We start from the raw sequence: 27,589 nt of genomic DNA on the forward strand, positions 1-27,589 counted from the left end.
TTGGATGATCATATTAATTAACAAGACTACTATCTATAAACATCTATGGGAGGAACACATCAATAAATATTTTACAGAAAAACAATTTATTTGGTACAATTCTAGAACAGATAGTGCCTATGGATATTTTGATAATTTTTGCAGTTTCCATACTAAATTTAACTCTGAATTAATCTTGGACATTGAATTTTATTATTGAAATACAAAGTAATGTTAACAATTTTTTGTGGTGGGGCGGACACATGCCTCTTCACTTAATTTCTGTGGGTAGCCTCTTTGCAGAGTCAGTTTGCTGATGAGAACACAATGGAGTTAAGGGTGTCTTTATAATATACAAATTGAACATATTGGACACTAGCAGACTCCAAATGCAGGTTGTATGAATTATTCTTTTTTCTGTAATCTTTTTCTTCTTTTATTTTCTAATATACAAAAAGCAATCATAACAATAATAAAGAGAAAGAGGCATGTTCAAAGCAAGAAAGGAAAGGAAGGATCTGAGAAGAGGAGGGAGTGGTAGTATTCCAAAAATAGCATTATAGTTCCAGACAATTGTCCTTCATAAGCATATTATCCAATAATGTTTTTCCATAGGAATCCATGAGAAGAGGGAGGCTGCCAATCATTTTCTTTTAACTTTAATGTATTCAATAAATGGATGCCAAACATTATAAAATGGACTGCATAGGGTTTGTGTATATTTTGTCAACTTTTCCATTAAAGCAATGGTCCAGATATAGAGGTACCAATAGTTTTGCAAGTCTCCTGCAGTGTTTGGCAACTGTGAGCCTGGGTGCTGCAAACAGAAGTCCAAGTACATAAATTTAATTAAAGAAATAAAGTAGCCCTTTACTAGAAACCTCTGTTTATGAACCATTGAGAAAGGATAATAGGACCATCATTAGGTCCGTAAATAAAGTTAGGGCTGTAAAACTAGCCTGTTTCATACAATATTTTCTTCCAAAAAGACTAAATAACAGGGCAAAACCACCACATATAGAATTATATATCCATTCACCCACACCCTCTCCAGCAAACTGGGCTTGTCATTTTAGCATGACTGTTATTCTCGGACTAGATTCTCCCAAACAATATCTGCACCCTCCATCCCACAGCTGCATCCTATTTTTAACTCCCTAGCTCTGACTACTTTCTCTCTGCCCAAATTCAGATTTTGATGGGACCGACATTACACTGGCAGAAGAGATATTTGCAGTTATTAAGGATAATAAAACTCTTTGTCTCTCGTCAGGTTCAAAGTTGCAGAAAACTAAAAGGAATGATGCATTCACAATAAGCCAGACAGCCACATTTTTAACATATGTTCTATTTCTATAATAAATCACATCTAAATATATTCAGTGTAAGTAGCATTTCAAAAAGAGAAAGGTTATTTGTTATTGAAGTTAATGGTTTCCTTTTTCTTTTCTCTGCTTTTTCATTACAGGCGGCCAGTACAGCCTGATACTCTGTGTATTTACTCAAGCCCTGCTGAGTTCAATGGAGCTAACTGCCATGTATGTTTAGGACTGCAGCCATGAAGGCCCATGTAGTGTTTGTTTACCCAGCAGTCAACTGAGCTGCATAAGGCTTATTCCTCAGTAATTGTGCGTAGAGAAGTGTGCCCTAATCAACACAGGGGGCTTAACTTTTTGAGAAAACATACATACAATCAGATTCCACTGCTGAAATTCTTAGTGCTTTCTGTAGGAAGTAAGTCCCTCAGAACTAATCACAAACCATAGAAAGGTAACCAAATGGAGTTTAGCTGGTTCTTTTTAATAAATATAATTGGGGACCAAGAACAGCTGGGGTGAAAGCTATTGAACAAGACTCCTTGGAATGTACACTGAGTTTTTTAATATACAGAAATATTTAACAAGAAATATGAATGCCACCACAGTACTTCCTGGTTTCTTTCTTACAGCATGTAAGAGTGTAAAACAGAGTAACATCTCATTTACTTTTAGTAATATAAAAATCAAAACATCCTGCAGAACAGGGGAATTGGGATTTAGTCATTCTTGTGTTTCAAATCACAAGATAGCATATATAACAGTTTGCAAAAAGCAATGTGACATGAGTAGAACTTGGAAAGGCTCCCATATAGTAGATAGCCTTGTGTACACTTATTTGATAACTTTATGGAATACAGTAGAACTTCACTAAGTAAACTTAGACTCAGGCTCGAATATTATTTTAATTGTGCAGTGCTGGTCAAATACATGTTCAGAATTTAAAAGTGTATTGTCAGTAGTAGTAGTTAAATTCATCATCATCATCATCATCATCATCTGCACAACTACAGACCATGGAAGTTACAACAACTGGAGGGCCACAGCTGCTCCACCTCTGCCCTAAAGGACAGGGACAAGATTGTAGGAGGTCTGCCTTACTTTGCTGGGTTGCCCCTAGAAACCCTCACCTTAAACATTTTCCTCTGGTTGCACCAGGATGGCACTCAGCATCTAAGTAAGATTATTATTTAGAATTATATGTTTATTTATACCCCGCCTTTTCCCCTGACGGACTCGGGGCATCTTACAGATTAAAAAAAACTGGGTTTCTAATTTTTGTAAGCCGCCTTTATTTTCGATTTAATAGGAAGCAGAGATTAAACAACCACAAAAAATGAGAGAAAAAGGAGATCTAGGCGAGAACCGTTTCAGGCAGCCAACATTGGCGCCCCGCTTTTCGAAGGACGGAAATTCTCGACGTCCGCTCGGAACTGTCCCTCTCGCCTACTTGGAAGCGACCGCGGCAGCGGTTCCCGGCGCATGCGCTCTCTCCTCGGGCTGGCCGGAGCGCCCACGTGACCCGGACGGGGTGTGGGGGAGGAGGCGAGGAAAGGGTGCCGGCGCTATTGCCGCCGCCGCCGCGCTGCGTCTCTCCGCCTCTGTCTCTGTCTCTGTCTCTCTCCCTCCCGGCCCGGGCCGGCGGCTCAGAGAGAGGGGGGGGGAGGGAGGGAGGGAGGCGGATCCATCATGGCGTCTATGCAGGTGAGCAGCTTGCGGCGGCCAGGCTGGGGCGGCGTGTCCTTTCGTCCCCAGGTGTAGAGGGGGAGAAAGAGAGGGGGGACGGGGGGGGCAGAAAGAAGGCGGCGGGGCCGACGGGCGGGGGAAAGAGGGAGGGCAGAGCGGCGGTTGGCGCGGGGGCGGCTCTCCTCTCGTGCCCCTGCTGCTGCTGCTGCGCTGCTTTCTGTGGATGCGGCTCCGGGGAGGAAGCGGCGGCTGTTGTGGCGTTTCCTGGGCGAGCGGCGGGAGGGACTCCGTATGAGGAACTTGGCGCCGGAGCGAGGGGAGCCTGGGAGCCGAGCGAGGGGTTGGGGAGAGGCCGAAGGGAAGCCCTTCCCTCAGCTGGGGCAAAAGCAGCCGGACTTTTATTGGGGGTCGCGGGGGGGGGGGCTAGGTGCGCGCGCTCCAGGTTGGGCCGGTACCAGGAACCAGCAGGTGCGTGACCCCCGGCTCTTCTTCCCTTAGGTGTGGTTTAGGGCTGGGGTGGCTTGGCCCGGGCTGCTGCAGCAGCTGCTTGGGAGGCAGAAGGAGGCGCCGGCGCCGGAGAGCTGAATGGGCCTTGCTGGCTTTTGCTGTGACAGGTCTAGTCGCACCTCAGGGTTTCCCTTTAAACTTCTCCCTTTTCTTCAGGGTGATTTTCAGTGCAGGGCTGATACGGGGCGGTTTGGGGGGGGGTGGCGATCCATGAGGGGATGATTTAAGGAGGAGGGTCGCTCAAAGTCAGGAAGTGTGGAAAGTCATTCTGACGTCCTTCTCCTTTTTTTTTTTATTGCATACGTTAGTCACTGTATGTTTTGCTTTAGGAAGGAGCAGCGACGGTAGCGCCGTCCTCTGCCTGATGCTTTGACGTTTCTCTCTTTCTCTCCCGCTCCGCCCCCCACCCCCACCCCTTCTCACCTATTGTGCCTTGTCCTTCAGACTTCAAAAAGGAGAGCAAGCTTGTTTGGTGTGAAATCTTCTGTTCAGATCTGTCCTTCACCAAAAGGTCCCGCAGTTCGCCCCACCACAGAGCTGCTCTGTGGGATTACTGATGTGATGGTGCATGAGAAGCAGTTTAGGAAAGATGCTAGGCTACGAAATCAACAAATCAGCACCATTTATTTATATCATTATTACCTCGTGTGGTGGTATTGGGCTACAGCCCTTTGTAGACAAAGTTATACAGTGGTACCTTGGTTTAAGAGCAGCTTAGTTTATGGACAACTTGGATTAAGAACGCGGCAAACCCGGAAGTAGGTGTTTTGGTTTGTGAACTTTGCCTTGGAACAAGAACATGTTTCACTTCCTGTTGAGTGTGTTCCATTTGTAAATTGAGTCCCCCACTGCTATGGGAAAGCACACCTTGGTTTAAGAATGCTTTGGTTTAAGAACCGACTTCAGGAAGTTTGTAAACCAAGGTACCACTGTACTCGGAATAGACCCGTTGAAATCAGTCATGTCCTATTGTCTTCAATGGCTCCACAACCCATAGAGGTGGACTTACAAGCTTGACCAGCTTAGACAAGTACATCATCCTATGAAATAGGGCTGCCTGTGAAAAACACACATTACAATACTAATGTCTTTTAATGTTCCACTGGGCTTTCTGTTGCTTTTGGATGAAAGCTGAAATAAGCAGTGCATCCAGTGTTGCGCCTTTTTTTAAAACAAAGAAACAAGGATTTATATACTGCTTAATCATCAAAACCTCTGAGCAGTCTACATAAAATATAAAACATAGGACGATAAGTATGTGATTTCAATTTAGAATTGATGTTAAAATATAAGAAGTACAGTAACTACATATTTTAATATCAAAGAACAAAGGATATTTTTAAATTATGTGAAGCAAGATTAAACAAAACATGCAGAACAGGCATCTAATGTTCCAAACAGATGGACAGACAAAAATCTAAACCTTATTTATATTCAGTTTAAATAATACCAGATTGGAGATTAAATTTGCCGATTTTTTTTCAAGAACTTGACTTGTAAAACTGCGTTGGAGCAGTTGGAGAATAGTTCTTTTAAATGAAGCCTTTTTTGGATTCACAGAACATTAATGTTTTTGTGAGTTCTCCCCACTCCATCTCTACCACTCAGCTTCTTTTACATTTCCCTTAGCTTTTACACTGCAGAATGAGAACTTGCAAGTTTCTCAGTTCTGTGATTGTTAAAGTGCACTACTTTTAGTCACAATAGAAATTGTATTGTATTTGTTCTAATTTCTTGGTAACTTTCTGGCATTGTGAAATTCAGCTTTTGTTTCTTATTGTGGATACTGTGCTGTCAGGGGTATTGATTAAACTTTTGGATAATATGCTAGGGATACCTTATTTCCCTAGGCAATTTGATCCGAGAATCAAGTGAAGGTATTTAACATCATTTCCAGCTTTCATGTCTGTATAGCACTCTTGAACACTCTTGTATTCCATTCAGTCTTAGGGAATAATTCATCTGATGACATATTTAATTTAAATGTGTAATTCATTCAATTATTGGTGTCACTTCCCTATTTGCCAGGGTATACTGTATCTCAGGAGAGGGCTTGCCACTTTGGTCTTCTCTACTGTATCTAGTATGGGGCACTAGATATTTAGTAGCAAGAAATTGCCCAAAGAGGCCACATTTATAAAAGAATTCTGCATTTTCTATGGCACTGCACCAGTTTAATTGCCTAGAGCAGAACTTTCCAAACTTTTCATGTTGGTGACACACTTTTAGACATGCATCATTTCACAATACAGCAGTTCAGTTTTACAAGCAAATTGGTGATGAAACTAACTCCTTTCCAATCCCAAGGACTGTGGGGAACATTGTGCAGCACACCTACACACTGCAGCTGACACACTAACGTGTCACGACACACAGTTTGGAAAGCTCTGGCCTAGAGAGCTAAACTTTTGTTTATTCTTTTGTGTTGCATGCAAGTCTCCTACTAAGCAAATAAAAAACAATAATGTTTGAATATTTTAAAACCAGCAGTTTAACTTGTGTGTGTTTCATAATCTATTTGACCACTTCTAGCAATTGAAGGTGGTGTCTAAGCAGGAAGTAAGCTAATCTTAGTGCAGTGGGTGCATGATGGTACATTGATACATACCCCATTCAGCCATGAAGTTTGCTAGATGGCCTAGGGCGACTAATTCTCGCTTAATTTTAACTGTGCTATTTTAAAAAATCTGATGTGGGTTTTTTTTTTTTGTGTGTGTGTGTGTGTATGTGTGTGGTATGTACACACACAGTGTATGTATAATACACTGAAATGAAATGCAGCTGAAGGAAAATAAGAAATGCATGTAGCATCATGAAATACCTACCTAATAATATGATGTAGCACTATGAGATTATGCTCTGCTCTGAACACATTTTAGGATTAAACAGTTTAGGATTGGAACATATGTCAAGAATTGACTCATTGTAATTGGACATGTGAAACCACATTGCTCTTTGGATTGGTTCAGATATAATGAGAAACCATAACCTTTCCTAGAATGGGAGTGAGTTGTTTTGTCATTAGGCATTCCTCTCTCCCTTGCCCTCCCCTTCCATGCGCACAAGAAGGATATTAGAAAATTTCACTTCATTTTAAACAAACTAGTTTCCTGTAACATCTAGACTCAGTGAACTGTGGTGTTAAGAAAGATAAGTGGAATAGACAGGAACACACCGTGCTTTCAAATTCTGACTTGTTCAAAACTATATTTTAAACAGTTCTCTGAGTTTCAACATAATGGAGAACTGCATCTTATGTGCAAGTTACATTCCTGGCCATCTTGCGTATAAGTAAAATTGTGTAAAGCTGGAACAACCCCTAGAATACCATCGTTGCAGTTACCGATGAGGGATGAATGCAGCTCTTAGTCTTCCTCCTCCTCTCTGTCACTGGATGATGCTTCAGATGATATTAGGACCAGGGGGTTGACTGGTAGCCAGAAGTGCTTGGTTGTGGTTCACATCCAGAGGCGTGGCCACATCTAGTGCTGCTGGTGGTGATTCTTTGTGAGGAACATTATGATTGGCAGCTGCTGCTGTTGTGTCTTGAGCTTGTCAAACATTTCCTTGAGAGCATCTGTAATCCCATGGATGATCCTGAGGCTGTGTTCCATGGAAGGGTCAAATTCTGCAGTCAGATCATTTGTGTGCTTTATCACTTAGAAGAGTTGAGAAAATTTCTGGCTCATGCTTGCCATCCTCATCATCACATTCTGAACTTGATCTGACCAGTTCCTCTAGCTCTTCAATAGGCAATACCTGTTGACCCTCAATTAGTTCTCCAACTTCTTCCTGGATGAGGTCCACAAAACCACCACCACCCATTTGCCTGACCATCTGCACAATGTTCTCCACCCCAATGGCAATGGTTGGAAATCCTTTGAAATTGTGTGTGCATTCCTTCCACAAGTTTCACCAGCATGTATTCACTGTTTCAAGCTTGATTGCATCCACTGCCTGTTTGATGTAGGTGATGCAATGAGCAATGTAACCAGTGAAATCACACCTTGATCCAGAAGCCTGCTTCATAAATGTGGGAGCCACATTTGATCCAGAGGCCTGCTTCATAAATGTGGGAGTCTTGCTTCTCTAAGGAGAGTGTCCATGTCATCTTGGCCAACAGTTTGAAAGGTATCCACAACATCTGACATCTCCCATCTGACATCTCTCGCCCTGACCTAGCCACTGTGATCCATGCGACGGTCACCTCCAGACTGGATTATTGTAACTCGCTCTACGTGGGGCTGCCCTTGAGACTGACCCAGAAACTCCAGCGGGTGCAGAATGCTGCAGCGAGACTCCTTACGGGGTCTTCGCTGCGAGACCACATTCATCCGGTGCTATACCAGCTGCACTGGCTCCCGGTGGAGTACAGGATCAGGTTTAAGGTGCTGGTTTTAACCTTTAAAGCCCTATACGGCCTAGGACCCTCGTACCTACGGGACCGCCTCTCCTGGTATGCCCCACAGAGAAACTTACGGTCTTCGAATAAAAACATCTTGAAGGTCCCAGGCCACAGAGAAGTTAGGCTGGCCTCAACTAGAGCCAGGGCTTTTTCGGCTGTGGCTCCGATCTGGTGGAACACTCTGTCACAAGAGACCAGGGCCCTGCGGGACTTGACATCTTTCCGCAGGGCCTGCAAGACAGAGCTGTTCCACCAGGCCTTTGGCCAGGGCACAGCCTGACTCCCTCCCTCGGCAATCTTCGCGGAGCTCTGGCCCAATAGTTGCCAGTGGCTTGAATTAATTAATTTTATAACGAATGATTTTAGACTGTTGTTTATGCTGTACTTTTGTACTGTTTTATTGTTGTTAGCCGCCCTGAGCCCGGCTTCGGCTGGGGAGGGCGGGATATAAATAAAATTTATTATTATTATTATTATTATTTTGTTTGAAAAATGAAATCCAACTTGGAATGGATGCAAGTAATTTTATCTGCATAATAGTCAGAGTGGACCACCAAAGTTTCTATCTGTTTCCTTCCTTGACAAATTGTAAGGGGTTTCACCACCCAGAATTGCTCTATTAGATGCCCCTGAATACAGATTAGGCTGTTATGTTTGTATTCTTGTTACATTCTCAACTCCTTGGAAAACAAAGAGATAGATGAACTCTACAAATAAGTCTTTGGGAATAAATGGGTAATTTTTCTATTCCAAGGATCAGTCAGGACCATGACAGAACCACCAGGCATATCAGTAGGAAAATCCAAAAGGACTTCAGGAATGCATTTGGCTTCATGAGCTTTCAGTGGCAGCCTATGTAATGGGTACTCAGTCCCTGCAGGTACCAAAAGCAGCCCAAATCTGACTAGGTAATTATATGTCTCTAGCAATGAAACCAGTGAATCAAGCATATGCCAGGCTGAATATCATTTGAGGCTTAGGGTTGTTGTGGGGGACAAGAAGTCCTGAGCTGTTTTTCTCAAGGTGGCATTGGCATGAATATTTGTCTCAGTTGAGAAATGGAGACTAGAAGATGGTAAAGTGGGCTGCAAACAGGCAGAAACTATTCTGCTTTGAGAAGTCAACACTACGTGCGCACGAATATTTAGTATATTCAGTGGATTGTTGGGCCGAGTGAGTGAAACATTGATAAACCATGACAATGTTGATCCCTATTCATGCTAATCCTGTACCTAGGAACTCAGTAAGCAAATTGGGAGAGGATAACCTCACCACCACCATCATCCAACCTATCTCTGTAATAATCAGCATCTTCATCCAGGATTAAATCCTGATGGCAGCAGTGTTACCATTCATCAGCCTAGCTTTCAGGAGAAGCACTTGCAAGCTTGATGAGTTGCAGTCATGTGTACCAGGAAATGTAGGGTTAAAGGAAGGATTTGAAAGTGAGAGAGCATGCAATGCCTTGTCTTCCCTTCACCTGACCTTTCCAATTCCCACTGTCGTATCTGCATCTGCCTAGGACTCTGCAAAAGGTAACACCATCAGCTCCAGTATCTCCCACCTCCCTGCCTATCCAAATACATATTTAATGGGCATGCCTTCCAGTCCCAAAGGCAACCTCCTTTGGTGCTGTCCCCTTCTGGGTCACCACCACTGGTGCCCTGCAGTAGGACTGGTTTTCAAAACCTTCCTCACAGGGCTGCTACAAATGTAGGCACAACTGGTGCTGATAGTAATGTCCTCACTGTGGAACTCCAGAATAAAATATACAAAAATGAAAGCAAGATAATAATACAAAACAGTGTGTGTGTGTGTGTGTGTGTGTGTGTGTGTGTGTGTGTAATTGTACTACCTCAGCAGGCAAAACTTCCAGAAATATCAATGAAAAAGACATAAAAGTAACCATCCCATCAAGGATACTGTCTAGCCAAATATACATTCCTCCCCACTACTAACTGCTTGCTTAGATTGTATACTTAGGCATCTGAGGCAGTCTTGTTCTCAGAATTAGCCAGACTGAAATGTGTCAGGGCAGCCAACATAGCACACCCCATTTGTTGTTGGAGTACAACTCACATCAGCCCCTGCTAGCGTGGCTAGTAGGCATGGAAGATGGGAACTGTAGCCCAATAATTTTTCATCTGAGGCCACTTTAAATTGGCCTGCTATCATTCACTCTGAGCGACTTGACCAGAAAAAGGAGAGTTGAAACTAAATGGAAGGTTTTTCCTGCAGGAAAGGGTAACTTTCCATTGTCTTTCAAAGAGGTACATGGGCATTTGTTATGAAATCGATAGGGACTCACCACAGTGATCCATGCGACGGGCATCTCCAGGCTTGACTACTGTAATTCGCTCTACGTGGGGCTGCCCTTGAAGCTGACCCAGAAACTCCAGAGGGTGCAGAACGCTGCAGCGAGGCTCCTCACGGGGTCTCTACCATGGGAGCATATTCACCCAGTGCTTTTCAAACTGCACTGGCTCCCGGTAGAGTACAGGGTCAGATTTAAGGTGCTTCTTTTACCTTTAAAGCCCTTCACGGCCTAGGACCCTCGTACCTACGGGACCGCCTCTCCCGGTATGCCCCACGGGGAGCCTCAAGGTCCATAAATAGCAACACCCTAGTGGTCCCGGGCCCTAAGGAAGTTAGATTGGCTTCAACCAGAGCCAGGGCCTTTTCAACTCTGGCTCCGGCCTGGTGGAATGCTCTGCCTCATGAGACCAGAGCCCTGCAAGATCTGATTTCTTTCCGCACGGCCTGTAAGACAGAGTTGTTCCGCCTGGCCTTTGGCTTGGAGCCAGTTTGATTCCCTCCCTCCCTCTCTTTCTTTCTTTTTTCTTTTCTTTCTCCTCCTGCGAGGAGGCTACATTTTAATATTTTCATGTTTCAATATTTTAATGTTGTATTTTAATTTTGTTTTTAAGTTGTAATCATTCAACTTGTTTTTATTATTGCTTGTAAGCCGCTCTGAGCCCGGCCTTGGCTGGGGTGGGCGGGGTATAAATAAAAATTATTATTATTATTTTATTATTAAAAACTATAAAGCACATTTAAAACAGTTCTAAACTATGCTGCCACTTCAAAGAGTGCTTTAAAAACTTCTGTATAGGTCATCCTCATGTTGCATGTTAGAGCACATGATCTAAATATATGCCAAATGCTTAGTGTTAAATATTTGATAAAACTGTGATTGTATTCCAGTGGCAAAATCTATTTCCTTGAGTCTAGAAGGACACAGTGCCTTTGAGAAGAGATCTCTATAAGGTTTGCTGGAATCTGTTTTCTCCCCACACCCACCTCAGCAGTCCAGGGAATAGGAAGTCTATGTGCATATCACATATCTCCATTCAACTTTGACTGTGCTCTCAAGTGACCGTGGTGGTGGTGGTGGGATATGGTAGGCATTTGCAGACCTTCCATTCTCCATAGTAATACCTGTGTGTGTGCGCTGTGCGGTAAAAATAGAAGTCTGAGCTCTATAGGGATCTGTCTCCCTATGGATGCTGTGTCCTTACATGAGAACAAATCATGCCTTGCTTTGCATTTGAAAGTAAAGCAAATTTATTAAGAAAGTGTGTTGAATAAAGTGTGTTGAATGTAGTAGATGTGAGGTAGGGCAGAGAGAAAGCACAGATAGTTCACCATGTGAAATTAAGGGATGATATGTACCAGGATAACCTTAATTTTTACCTTCCAGCTTTCCTGTTTTCATAGTTGCTGACCCTGTATTTCAAGGCTGCCATAATTGTGTCTAATTTGTTACTGTCTAATCATTTTATACTGTATTCGACTTTTACAGAAACTTGTACTAATCCATTCATTTTGCTTCTAATTTCCTTTAAATATTCTCTTTTTGCTAATAACCTAGTAATTTGGGTGTAAAAAGGATGGGGTTGAATTCTTTCCCCTTGTTTTAAGTAAACAAATTAGTCATTTGTTACTTCTGTAGCTCCTGAGTAGGTCTGTGATACAGTATAAAATAAGAGAATGCATTGGGGAACAACTGAAGCCTGAGCATTTTTTAAAAAATACCTATAAGTAAAGGACAAAACTTGTCTCTGCAGCTTGTGTGTAACTTGTGACTGCTGCCAGTGCTGCTACTGTTCTCTAGAAATACCAATTATCAATGTAAATTTGTGAAAACTTCCTCTTCCGCTTTTGTTTGGGGATTTCTTTTACAATGTAGCAACCTGCCAATGTTTGTTTCATTGACATAAAATGTACAGTTCCTTTCCATATTAAAAGCCTGCACCTGAAATGAACAGAAGGACTGTGTGTTCTTCAGTTGTAAGTTAGTGACTAACACCACAATCCGAACCATGGTTTAAGCTGCACAGCCTTAATTCCACTTACCTGGTAGTAAGCCCCATTGAATTAAATAGGACAAACTTTTGAGTTGACATGGTTAGAGTTAGGACATGGTTTAGGATTGCAGTATAATTTACAAGGTATTATGTACATTTTCATGCACTCTTTATGCTGGAGTCCCAGGGTAGAGTACAACAGTTAATTTAAAAGAAAAAGTACAAAATTTCAGTTAAACAATAATTAAAATAGCAACAACACAATAAAATATGTTGGCAACCTTTTTTTTTTTTTTTTTAACATCACTATGCAAAACTCTTCATTGCCACCTAACCATGCTGTGTTGGTGGTTCGGATTTCAATTCCCCCCACCCCACTTCCTAGTATGAGAAGGATCCAGGGCAGCATCTATTAATAGTATTTCCTTTTTCTTCCTGTTTTAGGCTTCCTGCACCTTTAAGCAAAGCCAGAATGCCAATATTAAGGGAAGTCTGCTTTGCATAATCTCTAAACCCAGTAAAATCTTGAGATAAATTTTAAAATAAAATCTCTAGCCCTCATTGTAACAAAGGAATTTTGAAGAGACTGAAGTTCAAAAAGGAGACTCTCCAGATGCAGGCCACAATAGTTTAATAGTTTAGGCACACTCAGGGCCTTCAAAACTCTCAGTGAACACCACCTCCCTGTGCCATAAAGCGGAAAGTCCCTCCATTTCTTATGTGCTTTCTCCATACAGTATGGGTGACTATTTGTGAAATACAAGTCCCAAGTTCCACTGGCGATGCAGAGGTTGTGTTCCATTTCTTGACTACTTGGCTACATTTTTTAAAAAAGAAGCTGCTCATCACTCTGAATATTAATGCTATACACCACTATATGGAATTAATAGTACCAAAGGAAAATAAGTTGTTACACTTCTCAGAAGATGTTTCCAGAAATGTCATACAGAATTAAAAGTTTAGACCAGTGGCTTAGCATTGACACGTCAGTCTTTTATGATATGAATATTTTTTATAAATTTTTGACATGTATCATGTAAGCTTTTTGGAATACTGTTTGTTGGTCAGCAGTAATATGTACCAAACAGTTACAACTGAAAGGAATATATTCTTTATGAAATATTTAAAAAGCTCCTCCTCCTTTCTTTTTTTAGAAGAGGCTACAGAAAGAACTGTTGGCTTTACAGAATGACCCACCGCCAGGAATGACTTTGAATGAAAAGAGTGTCCAGAATTCAATTACACAGTCAGTGTGTTTACATTTTCATAATTTCTTTTCTAGGTGAAACTGAAAATGGGCAGGATGTTGTGTTTTCCTAACAATATACTGTTTAAAAAATTGTGAGATGTACAATATCTGACCTATGCATGTACATTAATTATATTTGCAAGCTTGTTATAGTATACTTATACATAGTTATTGACCTATGCATTTATATTAAATATATTTGCAAGTATGGTATAGTGTAAATATGAGGTTGTATCCAGTGCTACTGCACAGGGTTACGCTGGTGCAATGGGATTTGCATTTCCTCTCCTCAGGCCATGTGCCCCCAGGTCTGCTCTGAAGGGTCCCCTAACCCCTCTGAAGCAGATTTTGACAAAAGGGAGCAAACAGGAGAGAAAGAAGTTCATTGTGCTTGCAGAAGTCTCACGTGCCTGCTGAGCTGTAGCATTGGATATAGTCTATAGTAAGTATTGGATTCACACAATCAGCAGCTGGAGCTGTTCTGTTACTCTCAAAATAGTTGGGTGGCAGTAAAGTTACAGAAGTTTTCTTTATTTGTTATATTTATATCCTGCCTTTCCATAAAAAATGCCCAAGATGGCATTTTTAAATGAATAAATTAAGAATGTTCTGCTTTTTATCTAGTTTTGGGGCTGTTCATTCTAAATGGAGTCACAAAACTCCACAGTTGGAATGCAGACTGATTTTAAAGGTTTTCTTTCTTCTACCTTTTCATGTGAGGTACTGAAATAATTATAAAGTGAAAGGCAAAAAACCTATGGACAATTGTTCTGTATTCTATAAATATTTGTGTTCATGTTTGTTGACTTATTTGAAGGGAGCTGTGGACACAGTTGTCAGTATAGCATCAAGGTGTCCAATATTCAGAACTGTACACATAGTTTACACAACTGAATTAGGAACTGCTTTCAGCAATGCATGGGTGACTGGCTGGTGCTGTCAGCTTCAAGTGATTTAGGTACAAACATTGCTCACTTGGAGACATGATTTACAAGGGCATCCCTTTTTATAGAAAAGAATGCTATGTGGTTCTGGTAGTTTTGTGAATATTGAGAACCCTTCAGCCTTTTTTCCCCATGAAATAAGAAGTTCAGGTTTTGGGGTTGGCATCACCAAAGATTTCTTGCTATTGCCTCTAACTTTCAATAAAGTTAAATCTTCATTGCTCTTGATTAATTATGAATGTATTCATAATTTTTGTCAAAAGTACATCAGGACAGTAATTTACAATTTATATTCACAATTTAAACAAAAGCAGCTCTTGCTAGAATTGCAATTTACCTTTCTACCCCTCCCACTTTGAAATAGCTAATATTATTTGTTATTAGAAATTTGAAAGGGTTATAGTCCAAATTTGATATCAGGCACAGTTCTGCTGGCAGGAGGTGGTAGACTGAATGTACAATTCAGAGACTTCCTTTAAACATGGCCAAGGATTAGCTCATGCAATGCGACTTTTAAAGATTTTTTTCTGTAAGCATTAGACCTTCCTCAACATTGAAAGTTGCTTTTTGCCACTATGAGATTAAAAGAAGACCCTTTTCAGTGTAGGAAACAGCTGCTTGCAAACTAGAACTCAAAACCTCCACTAGATATATTGAGTTACTAATTTTTTTCTCTGTGTTGTGTAATTTATTTTATTTCCAAAGATGGATTGTAGACATGGAAGGTGCTCCTGGAACATTATATGAAGGGGAGAAATTTCAGCTGCTATTTAAATTCAGTAGTCGGTATCCATTTGACTCTCCTCAGGTAACTTACACTATCATATATTTAGTTTCAGTTTTAAACCACTTGTGTAGCAAAAGTTGATTATACATTGATTACAACTCATTGGGCGAAAGTCATTGCCACTCCAGCAGATATTGTGGAATTTCCCTTTTTCTCTCCTCCCCTGCTCTGGAGGGTTCCCCAATCCTGTGAAGCAGATTTTGGCACTACATAGGGAAGGGGAAGGCCTCTGTGCATAAGTGGGATGCTACAATTGGATATCACACATTGTGTTATCTCTTCAGGGAGCAATAAGAATAGTTTTTTTTTCTGGCAGTAAGTGCTGTTTGTTTTTATTTATAATTTTCATTTATATATATTACAACAATTATTCAATCATAATGTTAACATTTCAAACTCCAACTCCCTACCCCCTCTTTCTGAGGTTCTTTACATTTCTTTTCATCTTCCTGCATACTCCAAATTATCTCAACATATTATTTTATATATCTATTCCCATATATATCCCATATATATTTTGAAACTGCAGGTTTTTACATTAATCCTGCCAATGTGTTAATCTGTTTACAGTTCGTTTGTAAATACTCAATAAACCATTTCCATTCCTTTTTTTAAAAAATGGTTATCTTGATTTCTTATTCTCCCTGTAGGTTTTGCCATTTCTCCATAGTCCATTAACTTTTGTCTCCATTATTCTCTTGTCAAGACCTCTTCTTCCTTCCATTTTTGGGCACATAACATTCTTGCAGCTGTGGCTGCATACATAAATAAATATATACAGTTTACATGGTTCTGATCCCATAATTTCCAAAAAAAGCTTTTGGGTTTTTTAAAAATTAAATGTTATCTTAAACATCTTTTTCAGTTAATTATATAACATCTCCCAATAAGGTTAATTACAAGGTACCATCCACATATGAAAAAGGTACCAACTTTCTCGTTACATTTTCAACACATAATCGATTTCGATTTATACATTTTTGCCAATCTACTAGGCGTTCGGTACTATCTATATACCATTTTCATATAGTTTTCTCTTGAACTATAACATGCTGTAAATTTTATATCCACGTTCCATAAACGTTCCCGTACAACATCCATTTCTACATTATGACTACTATTTGTTGCCCAATGGATCATTGAAGATTTCACTTGTTCGTTCTTTGTCTCCCGAGCAATAAGAATAGTTTAGCCATAAATTGAGCACCTAATAATCCACCATGGCAAGTAATATTGACATTTTGAGTAGCATTCCTGGTTCCAGCAACTGACTGTGAACCATGCCTTATCTCTATGCCTTATTCTTAGCACTCAGAGATTTACCTTCGTGCCTGTGACTCAAAAATGGCTTGCTAAACAGGAGCAAACTGGATTAAAGTTTATATGTAACATGGCTAGCTGCTTTTCACTGAAACCTAAAAATGCTGCACATATTCTGGGACATACCTGTATTTATATTAGAATAAAGTTATAAACTCAAAAAGAAAAAAGCAGTCAGTCCTTGGTGGGGCCCCCAAGCCAGCTTAGCCCTCTGAGGACCAGGGCATGTATACCCAGCTGCCCAACCCTCTGCATGGGCCTGGTTAAGGACTTTCCTTTTGTGGACTGCTTTTCAATGAGGTCTGCCTGGCATGTTCGTTGACATCTTTTTGGTGCTAGGTAAAATACTACAGTACCTTTTCTTCTTAGACCATGATGACGTTATTCACTATTAGTGTGCTGCCACAGTTTTCTGCTTTTGTTATTGAGGGTGAGGAGAAGCTTTGTGTATTTTTCATGAATTGCATGTGTTTTTATGTGAACGTGTTGATGTTATAATGTATTTTTACTTTTGCTCATGTATTTAAATATGATGTAAATTGATTGGACGCCTTATTGTGTAACAAGCGGCCAACGAGTTTGATAATTAAACAATATCCTTATCTTGGGCAAAATAAAGAAATAACAAAATCTGTGTTGTGTGCATGGAATAAAAGAAGATCTGAAATCATACCTTAGGAATTATTGTATGTGGAAAAGAAGAAGAGAAATCCCATTTATTACATAGTGGATGACTAAGTAATAGACTTTAAAACCTACATATTACATGATAGGGAAAGTAGGATGTAATTGATGTTTTTTCCAAAATTGGAAAAGGAATAATGAGTATGGAATATTTAGTTTGGTTGAAATTATGTCTTTTCATAAGGCATGTTTTGGTCCAATGACTGATGTCATAAATCATGGAAGTTATATAAACTGTGTAATTTCCCTCTCAAATTAAGTAAATTGTAGCTGATGTTATATATATATATAGAGAGAGAGAGAGAGAGAGAGATACTGTCAATAAAATGCTAATATATTAATTCTTTATTTTATTTTTAGGTCATGTTTACTGGTGAAAATATTCCCATTCATCCTCATGTTTATAGCAATGGTCATATCTGTTTATCTATTCTAACAGAAGACTGGTCTCCAGCTCTTTCAGTGCAATCAGTTTGTCTTAGCATTATTAGCATGCTTTCCAGCTGCAAAGAAAAGGTAAGTCTTTAGAAATAGCCTTGTGATACTATGAAAACCTCCCATTCTAAAACGGAGGTTTTATTGATACTTATTAATTTTCCCTTTCTAAGCGTGATGGAATAGTTTAGTAGTTCTAAGTTAAGTGATATGCTGGAACTGAAGGTCAAATGAGTCAATATTTACGGGGGGGAAATATTTCTGTTGAGTAACTGTTACTGCAATGATAAGGTTTTGTGTAGAAGAAAGGCAATTGCTTTTCTAATGCAGTAAATAACAAACATTAGGACTGAATAGTGTATATACCAATTTCAGTTACTGAATTAGTTCATGTAACAAAAAGGAATGTCAGAATATAGCAGAATGCACTTGGTCTGCTCTCCAGTGCACTTACTTGGGATTAAAAGTCCCATTTAACTCAGAGAGATTTACTTTTGAGTAGATGTGCGTAGATTATTGCACTGTAAGGTATGCAAACATTTTATTGAATAATAATTTGATGTCTATTCAGACAAATGCTAGAATGCTAACCTATGTTAGTTTATTTCAGCAAACATAAATTATAGCACCATGAAAGTTTTAAAAAATTATTATGCGCAAACAGTCAAAGACAAGAGCTTACATGATTATCATGCATCTCAAGTTCACTTTTATTCCACTGAATCTTTATTGCATAGGTAAAATAACCCTTTCTGCTTCAAAACCATTAAGTTTGCAGCACGATCAGAGGGTATTTTGACTTTTCAAGCTGGCAAGAGTTGGAGGAGAAGAAAGCTCCTAAATGTCAAGTTCACTTATCACTGCTATTAATGCCTTTTTTGCATGTATGTATAATCTTATACTTTATATCAGAAATATACTGACTTGATGGGCCTTTATTGCAGAGACGACCACCTGATAATTCATTTTATGTAAGAACATGTAACAAGAATCCAAAGAAAACAAAATGGTGGTATCATGGTATGTATTGACCTTGAAGAAATAAGCAATGCATCTAAGAGCATTTGAAGTTCCTGGGAATAACAGTGGTTAGATTTGCCTTACTGAACACAATACTGTATGTGAGGAAGAGTGATAGCTTAATGGTAGAGCACTTGCATGCTATGTTGAAAGCCCCAGGTTCAATCCTTTGCTGCATTAGTAACATGTTTAGTTAGAAAAAACCTATGCCTGAGATTGTGGAAAGCTGCTGGCAGTGAGTGGACACAGTACTATCATATTTGATATAAGGCAGCACTTTGTATCCTGGGTGGTCTTCAATTAAGTTTTACTCAGAGTAGATCTTTTAAAATTAAGTCCTAGCTTAGTCATGTTCATTAATTCCAATGGGTCTGCTCTGAGTAAAATTTCATTGAAGGCCACCCATGTATCCTATGTAAAAATAAGCCTCTGATATCCACAGAGATTGAATTGGATCTGGGCTTGCAGCTAACTGGTGGAATTCTGCTTTTACCAGAGGAAGCAAGGAGGCGAGGCAATTTCTACTAATTTCTGCTTTCCTGTGCCTCCTGAAAATCTGGGGGTTGGGGTATCCTCTGGAATAACATGAGAGATTGCATGGCTACACTGCAGCAGGAAGGGGAAATTGGCAATAATTAGTTCCCCCCCCCCTTCCACCAGCAGGGAGCTTCTGCTGGATCTCTGTCCCTTCTGCAAAGTGCAACAGGCCTTCTGTCTGTGGAATGGCCAGTTTGGAACCAACTCAACAAGGCCGTAACACTAGAACCCTTCCTGTCCCCAGCCAAGTTGTGAAACATACAAAGAGTCCCCTTTTATTTTAGGTGTATGTAAGGAGTTGCTGGTCATGCTATATATGGGTACCAGTTAATTGGACTGTATCCAACTGCACAAGGACTTCCACTTATACAATTCCCTTTCCTCTCCCCGTGTGCTTCTTCAAAATCTCCTTCCCCACTGTGCAAGCCAGGAGGGTAATGAGAGAAAAGCATTCAGAGTATCTTATCAGGGATAATATCTGCTGTGGCTGGACTTGGATGGGAAAGCTCAAGAGCAGAACCTAGTGGAATTCTGAACCTTTTTTCCTTGAAAATCTAGGTCCTATGGCAATGATAGAGGGAGGAACTGTTGTTTGAGGAAAAGCAACCCTAAAATCTGCTTTGGTTCATAGTTCTTTGCATATCGGCCTTAATTTATTTAAACAGAACAAAGCAATACATTGGTTCAAATTATGTGGTCTGTTTTTCCAGAATCTGTAGTTTTTCATAATTTTACAGGGTTCTTTATTGAACAAGCAAATCAATAAATATTGATCTTGTTACCATATGTGCTGGTAGGTGATATTTTGGCCTTAAATAACTTTGTAGATTTTGGACATCAATATATGTACATAATTTTGTTTTTGTTTTGCTTTAAAGATGACACTTGTTGATGCCACCATTTTGTGATACTCCTAACAGAAGATAGTCCTACTGAGAAAATGAGCACTTTGATCATTCAGTCTTTGAACTTTTAACCTCTGACTGGAAGTGACAAATAGGCAATGAAGACTACTTCCCTTGACTGCATTTTTACTGGTGTGCATTCTGGGCGCATGTTGATCGCTGGTTCAGTCCATGCTACTGACATGCTTTTCTTAGTCATACAGTATTAATGCAGGTGTTACAAAATGTCAGAATTCAATCTTTAATTTTTTTGGGAGAATTCCAGGTCTTCATGTATTGTGCAATAATAAGAATTTCTTGACGGTTTTTGGTGTACCCATTGCCGGCAAAAGATTGTATCAGGAATCTTATACCCCTGCCACAAGAAAAGTTAGACGCATGATAGGGCCTATAAAAAGTTTGTAAGTATATTGGGATTATAAAGTAACCTATCTTTACTTTGAAAGCCACCTAATTGTTTAGATTTGGATTCTGTGCACTGTGATCATAAAACTAGCAGCGTGAGTTGAAACATGCTTAGCTAAAGAACTAATAAGATCATTGCATATTTACTGAACTCTCAATGTTTTCACAATGAATTCCCTCCCCCCCCCCCGCAAGTTATATCAGCAGAGAGGTACGTACTATGTTATAGCCCTATGGTAAAATGGATACCTTTTGTGTGTGTATTATATTTCTGAAACAAAGGTATGAATAAAATAGAGTAGGGGTGATTTAATCAAGGCAAACTTTGTTCTGAAAATGGGAACAGACGGCAGTGACAAAACTGAATTTGCTGCAGTCCATGATTGGGCTTGTTAATATGTACACTAGAGCTGTTTTCCAAGTAGATTGCACACTGTTATTTCATACTAGCCTTCAGCATGAGCCCTGTTGCCTACACAATATTTCATGTATTTATACGTTTGAATTTTTTTGTTTGAGTTCACTGTTTCTTTTGTTGTGTTGTATGTCATATTTGAATGTTACAAAACAATATTTTCACTGAAAAGCTGTCAGAAGATATTTTCTTGTAAATTATTTCTTTACCTTGTAAACATTTATCTTGTCTTCTAATCCTGTACTATAAAGGAAGAAATACATTTTGGACAGAGACGAACTGTTTTGACAAAAAAGTGTGGATCTTTTTATTTAAGTTTAGACAAAAGTATATTTTTCTTACCTTGTCCCATACAGCCATAGCAATTTTTCCAGGTTTTTTCCTTCAAAGATCTGCCTACAACTAGATTTACCTTTTATATAGAAAAACAATTGTTAAACAATAGTGAATTGTTCTTCACCTCTGTGTAATTTTATGATACTACATCTAGGCTGTCTTTTTAGGAAGCACTGATGTGTCTTTTATAAACTTACTACCTTTACACATATGCAAACTTTCTATTTCAAAGCTCTTTTTAATGTTGCCTTATTGCACTAAAAAGAAAATCAAACCTAGTAGTCAATAAATGAATGTCTGAATTGAGTACAACTCTTACTTGATTTTTAAAGTAAGAACCAGGTCAGCTTAGTTTAAAAGAACCTACTAGGATTGGCTGAAGATATTCTAGCGTTTTTTTTTACTGCTGTGTTGTAACTTACAGATTTTATAGATATGTACATACTACTGTATCTTCTCTAATATTTAAAACAAATATAATCATTAAACTCAGGGGTGGGTACAAGTCAAATGGAAGAAAATAAGTGTTCTGTATTGGCACTGAATTACAAACTATCAATTTGGTAGGGCTGTTTTAAACAAGAAATTGTTATGTTTTCTATTTTGAGGGAAACTTTATTGGCTTCTTAATCAAAAGTGAATAGATGCTGTGGGTATAAACTTGTATGTAGATGTTCATAGTCCTCCTTTAAAAAATGAGAAGTATCACTCTTCAATTTCTGTTCAAGCCAAAAAAAATATACTGAGGGATTGGAAGGTGTATATCTCTTTATAATTTTCTCCTATCCTATATTTTTACTTGTAAATTAATTTATAACAATCCATTAAGAGATGTATACATACTGATAGTATGCATGAGCAGTAACCACTGAATATTTAATCAGCATCTTCATATTTGCATAAATCATCTAAGGAATGTTGGAAAACTGTGTTTTTTTCTTCCGTAAAGCAGATTTACATAATTAATCATGTCAATCTGTTCTCTTAATCCACAGTGAAGGAACACCTTCATAGATCTGAAACTTTAGATTACTTTGTCCATCTAAAAGACTAATGTAATTGTTCCCACACTGTGGATTATGTTACAGTATAATTGTTTAAAAGGATGCTAATGTCCATTCTTGAAAACAATCCATGCACATATTTTCATTTATATAAATATCACAGTATGGATTAAATACAAATTCCTAAACAAAAAATTAAGTATCTGGGTGTTTTTACGCTACTGCTGTGTTCAAAGTACTTGATTGTTATTTAAAAATACTATTAATCGTAATTTAAATCAGGAATAGGCAATCACAAACATAAGACTTCATATTAACAATGAAGTTCTTCTTGCTTTTGTGTTGGATGAAATTACTTGCTTCAGCAATGAAAATTGTTTCATAAGAATTGACCTGCAGGATCAGACCAAAGGCTCATGTAATCCAGCATCCCACCTCCTGCATTAGCCAACCAGATGCTCCTGGGAAGCCAGCAAGCAGGACGTGAAGGCAGTAACCCACTTCTAGTGTTGCAGCCCCAGCATCTTTCAGCTGGTGACTTGCTGTCTTCAAACCTGGAGTTAGCATATTCCATTATGACTAGCAGCAATTGACAGTCCTATCCTCCACTAACTTGTCTAAACATCTTTCAAAGTTATCTTAGCTGCTGGTCATCTCCATATATTATGACAGCAAATTCCATGAATTAATATGTACTGTGTATGTTCTGCTAATCTATACCATTGGATAACCTTGTGCGTTATGGAAGTGGGAGAAAAAAGCTTATCTCTACCCATTTTATCTGCACACATATTTAATTTTAAAGAGTGGCTGGAACCCATCAAATGGGTGGGGTATTATTATTATTATTATTATTAATTTCTCCCTGCTAATCAGCTTTTTTTGCCCTAAACTTAAATGACACAGACACTTAAGCGTTCTATTTTGGGAAAGGTGCTCCAGCCTCTGATCATTTGGCTTCCCTTTCCCCAGCTTTGGGTTGCTCTTTTTGAAATCAGCTGACCAAAACAGTTCACACTATTCTAAATGTGGTTGAACCATAGATTTTATATAAGACGTAATACTGAATTTTAAATTTTTCATATCTCTTTCCTGAAACTCCTTAGCATGGAATTTGCATTTTTAACAGTTGCTGCACACCAAGCAAATAGGTGAAGTTAGGAGCTCTTGACCCAATGTGCACTCATATTGAATTGCATTTGCTATGTTATGCCCGTTCTCCCAGTTTGGAGAAGTCCTTTTAGAGCTCCTCACAATCTATTTTCATTTTATCACGTGGAATAATTTGATGTGATCAGAAAGCTTGGCCATCTCACTATTCATCCCTATCTCCAGAGAACTTATTTTAAAACCATTTGTGTCAATACAAATCATCTCGGGACATCACTTCTAACCTTTAATTGTGAAAACTGTCTGTTCCTCTCTGCTTCCTGCTCTATACCAGCACAGCAGATGCCAATCCATACAAGGACTTGCCTTCTTATCCTGTCACTGCTAAATTTACTTAGAAATTCTACTCAATCACTGCTAACTTCACATTGGAATTCTACCCTATTCACATGCTTTTTGGGATTCATAAGAAATCTGTCATATTGGTAAGGCATGCCTTTCCTTTACAGAAGCCATCCTTATTCTGCAGCAAGACTGTACTTATATATGTTTACTAATTTTAGCTTTAATAATACGTTACCCAAATTTACCTGGAACAGACATCAAAATAACTATTCAGTTATTTCCTGGATCTCTTCCTGTATGATATGCAGACTCGGAGATTTGCTAATCATTAACTCATCAGTAACTCCTTCAGCTTCTCTTGGCACCTTTGACTCCGTCCTTCAGATTCACTCACTCCTCAGGAAAAGAAACCTGTCCATATATAGTATCCACCTTTCCACTTCTGCAGTGAAGATGCAAATACTTTGTTCAGTTTTTCTGTATTACCTCTCAACCTATCCCTACCCCCCTTGCCCTCTAAGATTCAAACAACTCCCTGGCTAATTTCATGATTCTGATACATTTAAATGAGTTGTTTTCTTTCTTAATGTTTTTAAACAATATGCTCCTGAGATTCCCTTTCCCCACTTGCCTGTCAACTTGTATGTATTTTGCCAAAATCTTTGCACCCAGTCCTGGCTTTGCCCTACATTATCATTCCTTCAAATGAAGACTTTCTTTTATAGCATCCTTGACAGACTCTACTTGTTAACTATACTGACATCTTCTTGGACATCATGCCTTTTGGGCAACCTGTGGTGTACCTTTTATCTGAACTTTGGTTCTTGCAGTTTTAATACGCCTGCAAGCCCTTTCAATGAAGTTAATCCGCTTGAATCTTCCTTTCAACTTCTTTTTAAGTACATCAACTCATATATTTTTTAAAGAAGTGTCTCTTCAAGTTAAAGAGAACTTGGAACAGTTTACAATTCAAGAGAAATAGAATCTCAATTTGCATCTGAGGGTCAGCATGCATGCAGACTGAATTATTGAGAATAACGTGTCTGAAGTAACAAATACCTTTTGAATTGTGTGTGTTCCTTAAAACTGCAGGAGGACACACATCTTTTGTGGGTTTTAAAAGGATGAGGTGGTAAGCAAATGATTTCACTTGGTGAAATCATTGGTGGTCTTGTCTAGTGCCGGCTTCATTAATGTACTGAATGCCCTGTGGGTATACTTGCAGAAAAGCAGCAGTTAAGCAGTAGAACTGTAAAATTGTTTGTCTGTTCTGGTCAATAATAAAACAGTTCAAAATTCATGCTATGAAAACATTGTTCTTCAAAACCTTTAGGAATGTTTTTGAACGTAAAACTGGAGAAAGGAAGAGATAATTAGACTATTGTCAATGATGTTTCACGAAGTGCAATCCCATTCATGCATACTCAGAATGGTGTTCCATCGAGTGCAATAGAACTTACCCCCTAAGTAACTATGTGTAGAATTGCAGTGTAATCTTAACCATGTCTACTCAGAAGCAAGTCTTACTGATTTCAACGGGGCTTGCACTCAGATACACTCAGATTTGCAGTGTAAATTGTCCAATTGCACTGAAAAATCCTTTCTTTAGAAGGTCAACTCAGTTGTGATATTTTCTGCAAGTAGAACAATTGAACTAATTTATTGAGATGTAGTCTGTTTCTTTATGTATAAAATTATCTGTGTTTGAAACATTCCTATTCCTCAATAAAGTACTTTTTCAAACAGAGCACCAATTCTGTCTAGGTGCCAATTACAAGGATGACAACTTCAATACTAAGAACTCTAATTTTGTTCAGGAGTCAGGATATAGTTCATGTCAACAAAAGCCCATAAATTGCCTACATCTGTGCAGGTATGCAGATATCTATGCAATCATTTGCTGTACTAAAAAGATGTTCCTTGTTAGAGTCCATATTTGTTATTTTCCTAGGACCTGTTCTCTTTATTGAAGGAGATACACAGCAAAGGCAACAAGCTGGATTATAACCTTTCATATTCTTACATTGTTTTTAGGCTTTTAGTGTATGCTACAAGTCTGCCTAAGAAATATGTTTACTGAGAATGACGCCCTAATGCCTGCAACTGGACCCATGCTATCAGGCTTCTCTCTGTCCACTAAATGCTTCTCAGCTGTGTGGTTCAGCAAGTAAGTCTGGAAGACCAGGAATTATAGCAGTGACAGAAAAACAAGGGAGGTGTTTTCTTCAGGGAAAAAAGTCACAGAATTGAAATTACAGTGTTGCTATCTGAAAGTATGGCTGGGCAAGAGTACTGAAGCAAGTTAGATACAGAATTAAAACTATTTTATAAACACAATGCTATCAAATAGGACAAACCTACAATGAATTGAAAAATGAGGAGGAAGGCATGCCCACTGAAATCAATGTAGTCATGAATAATTTTAAGTCCATTGATTTCAATGAGTCTGCTCTGCAAATTAATCAGGTATCACCCTAATATATTTATTTTAGAAGTACTCTTAATAAATGCATGGATTCGTTTGTTAAAATTACATAGACTCGATTAATTCTGCAAAAGTTATATTTTGGCACACATTCATCAGAAGTCATCACTAGAGCCTCGTGTACAGGTCCATTACTGGACATAGCACTGCACTTCTCAGTACAAGTCACATTGCTGAGCAGACATTTATAAAATGGTGAGCATGTGGTCCTTGCACAACAGCATTTTATTTACCTGTAGTGATCACATGACATTTCAAATACAACTGTTAGGATCAATACATCCCCCAAAAACCTATTGACCACCCATTCCATTGTTTGACAGTTTGCCACCTTCAGGCACGAGTGGCTGGCAAAAACCTCTTTGTTGAAGACTTACTTTGGCAAAGTTTGAGTTTTGATGGAGGAGAGAATGATGGAGAAGCAATATCTAGAACTGCTTTGGAGATTGGGTGGGGGAGACAATACAAGGGCCTGGCCTCTTCAGAGTGGCCTGTCATTAGCTAGGTCCTGGTGATTACAGTTCTCTGTCAAGCAGAGCCCTTTCCTTCTAGACTAGCCCTACCATTAGGGAATGTGAGATGGCTGCATCATATATCAGATTCTGAAAGATGGCAGCTGCCCCCGGCTAGTCCTCTGAAATATACTCAGAGTTGCAAAGTGATTTCATGCTCTTTATTCAGCTCATAGTGGTGAGGAGGAATGAATGAATGTCCCCTCAAAGTATCTGCTTTATATACATTATTTACACAATGGGCTGCACATGATTGGCTAATTCTGGAATTCTACTGTAAGCCAATCAGGTTGTGGATTCACTTATATCTGGAGCATGATTGGGTGGTTCCTGCCAAGTAATCATACTGCTGCATTGTTCTAGGACCAATCAAACTGCTGCATTCTGAATCCTATTGTTCTAGGACCAATCAGACTGCTGCAATTTGGATCCTATTGTTCTAGGACCAATCAGACTGCTGCAGTTTGGATCCTATTCAACTCAGTACATAACATCCTCTTAAGTCATTTGATTCTACATGCAACTTTAGTAACATGTATTGTTACCCACCTTTAATCATAAGGTTCCAGGGCGGGTTGCAACAATTAAAACACAGTGTTAAAAACACTTTCGAACAATTTACTATCACTCGCTCTGCTGATCCTGACACATGGGGATGGGGGTCTGTAGGAAAGAAAGTGGTCTTTCAGGAATTTGGGACATGAGTTGTTGAGGGCTTTTAACACTTCAGTGAGTTGGGCCTAGAATCAAACAAGCAACCAATCCAACTGCTTTAAAATGGGGGTTATGCGAAGTCTAAATGGAGCCCCAGCTAGCTATCTGGCTGCTTCATTTTGAACCAGTTGAGTTTCCAGGTCATCTTCAAGGGCAGTCCCATGTAGAGTGCATTGCAATAA

General features: G+C 39.2%; 1 protein-coding gene and 1 long non-coding RNA gene across 5 annotated transcripts; one reads left to right on the forward strand and one right to left on the reverse strand.

Annotated features, from left to right (window-relative positions):
• Positions 1-2,830: 2,830 nt before the first annotated feature.
• On the forward strand, positions 2,831-25,443 carry UBE2W (ubiquitin conjugating enzyme E2 W). Of its 4 annotated transcripts, none has more exons than XM_081013655.1 (6): positions 2,831-2,999; positions 13,355-13,446; positions 15,099-15,201; positions 17,545-17,700; positions 18,564-18,639; positions 20,055-25,443. In XM_081013655.1, the coding sequence occupies exons 1-6, from the start codon at positions 2,985-2,987 to the stop codon at positions 20,066-20,068; spliced, it is 456 nt and encodes a 151-aa protein (XP_080869781.1). In that variant the 5' UTR covers positions 2,831-2,984; the 3' UTR covers positions 20,069-25,443. The 4 variants fall into 4 exon arrangements, with proteins under 4 accessions (XP_080869781.1, XP_080869780.1, XP_080869783.1 ...); XM_081013654.1 differs by lacking the exon at positions 2,831-2,999 and adding an exon at positions 3,216-3,449; XM_081013657.1 differs by lacking the exon at positions 2,831-2,999 and adding an exon at positions 8,651-8,801.
• On the reverse strand, positions 21,013-27,360 carry LOC308481365. Its single transcript, XR_013988582.1, has 2 exons — positions 27,239-27,360; positions 21,013-26,740 (listed from the first exon to the last, which is right to left on the reverse strand). It is a non-coding gene; the product is annotated as an uncharacterized lncRNA (long non-coding RNA).
• Positions 27,361-27,589: the final 229 nt, after the last annotated feature.

Source organism: Podarcis pityusensis (genome assembly GCF_964106645.2).
Source record: "Podarcis pityusensis genome assembly, chromosome: 7".
Classification (NCBI taxonomy): Eukaryota; Metazoa; Chordata; class Lepidosauria; order Squamata; family Lacertidae; genus Podarcis; species Podarcis pityusensis.

Bases quoted from the DNA above. Each gene is read 5' to 3' on its own strand.
- UBE2W (XM_081013654.1), top strand. From the start codon at position 3,273: ATGAGGAACTTGGCGCCGGAGCGAGGGGAGCCTGGGAGCCGAGCGAGG. The intron at 13,447-15,098 runs GTCAGTGTGTTT...TTATTTCCAAAG, and splicing joins GTCCAGAATTCAATTACACA to ATGGATTGTAGACATGGAAG. The intron at 15,202-17,544 runs GTAACTTACACT...TTTTATTTTTAG, and splicing joins ATCCATTTGACTCTCCTCAG to GTCATGTTTACTGGTGAAAA.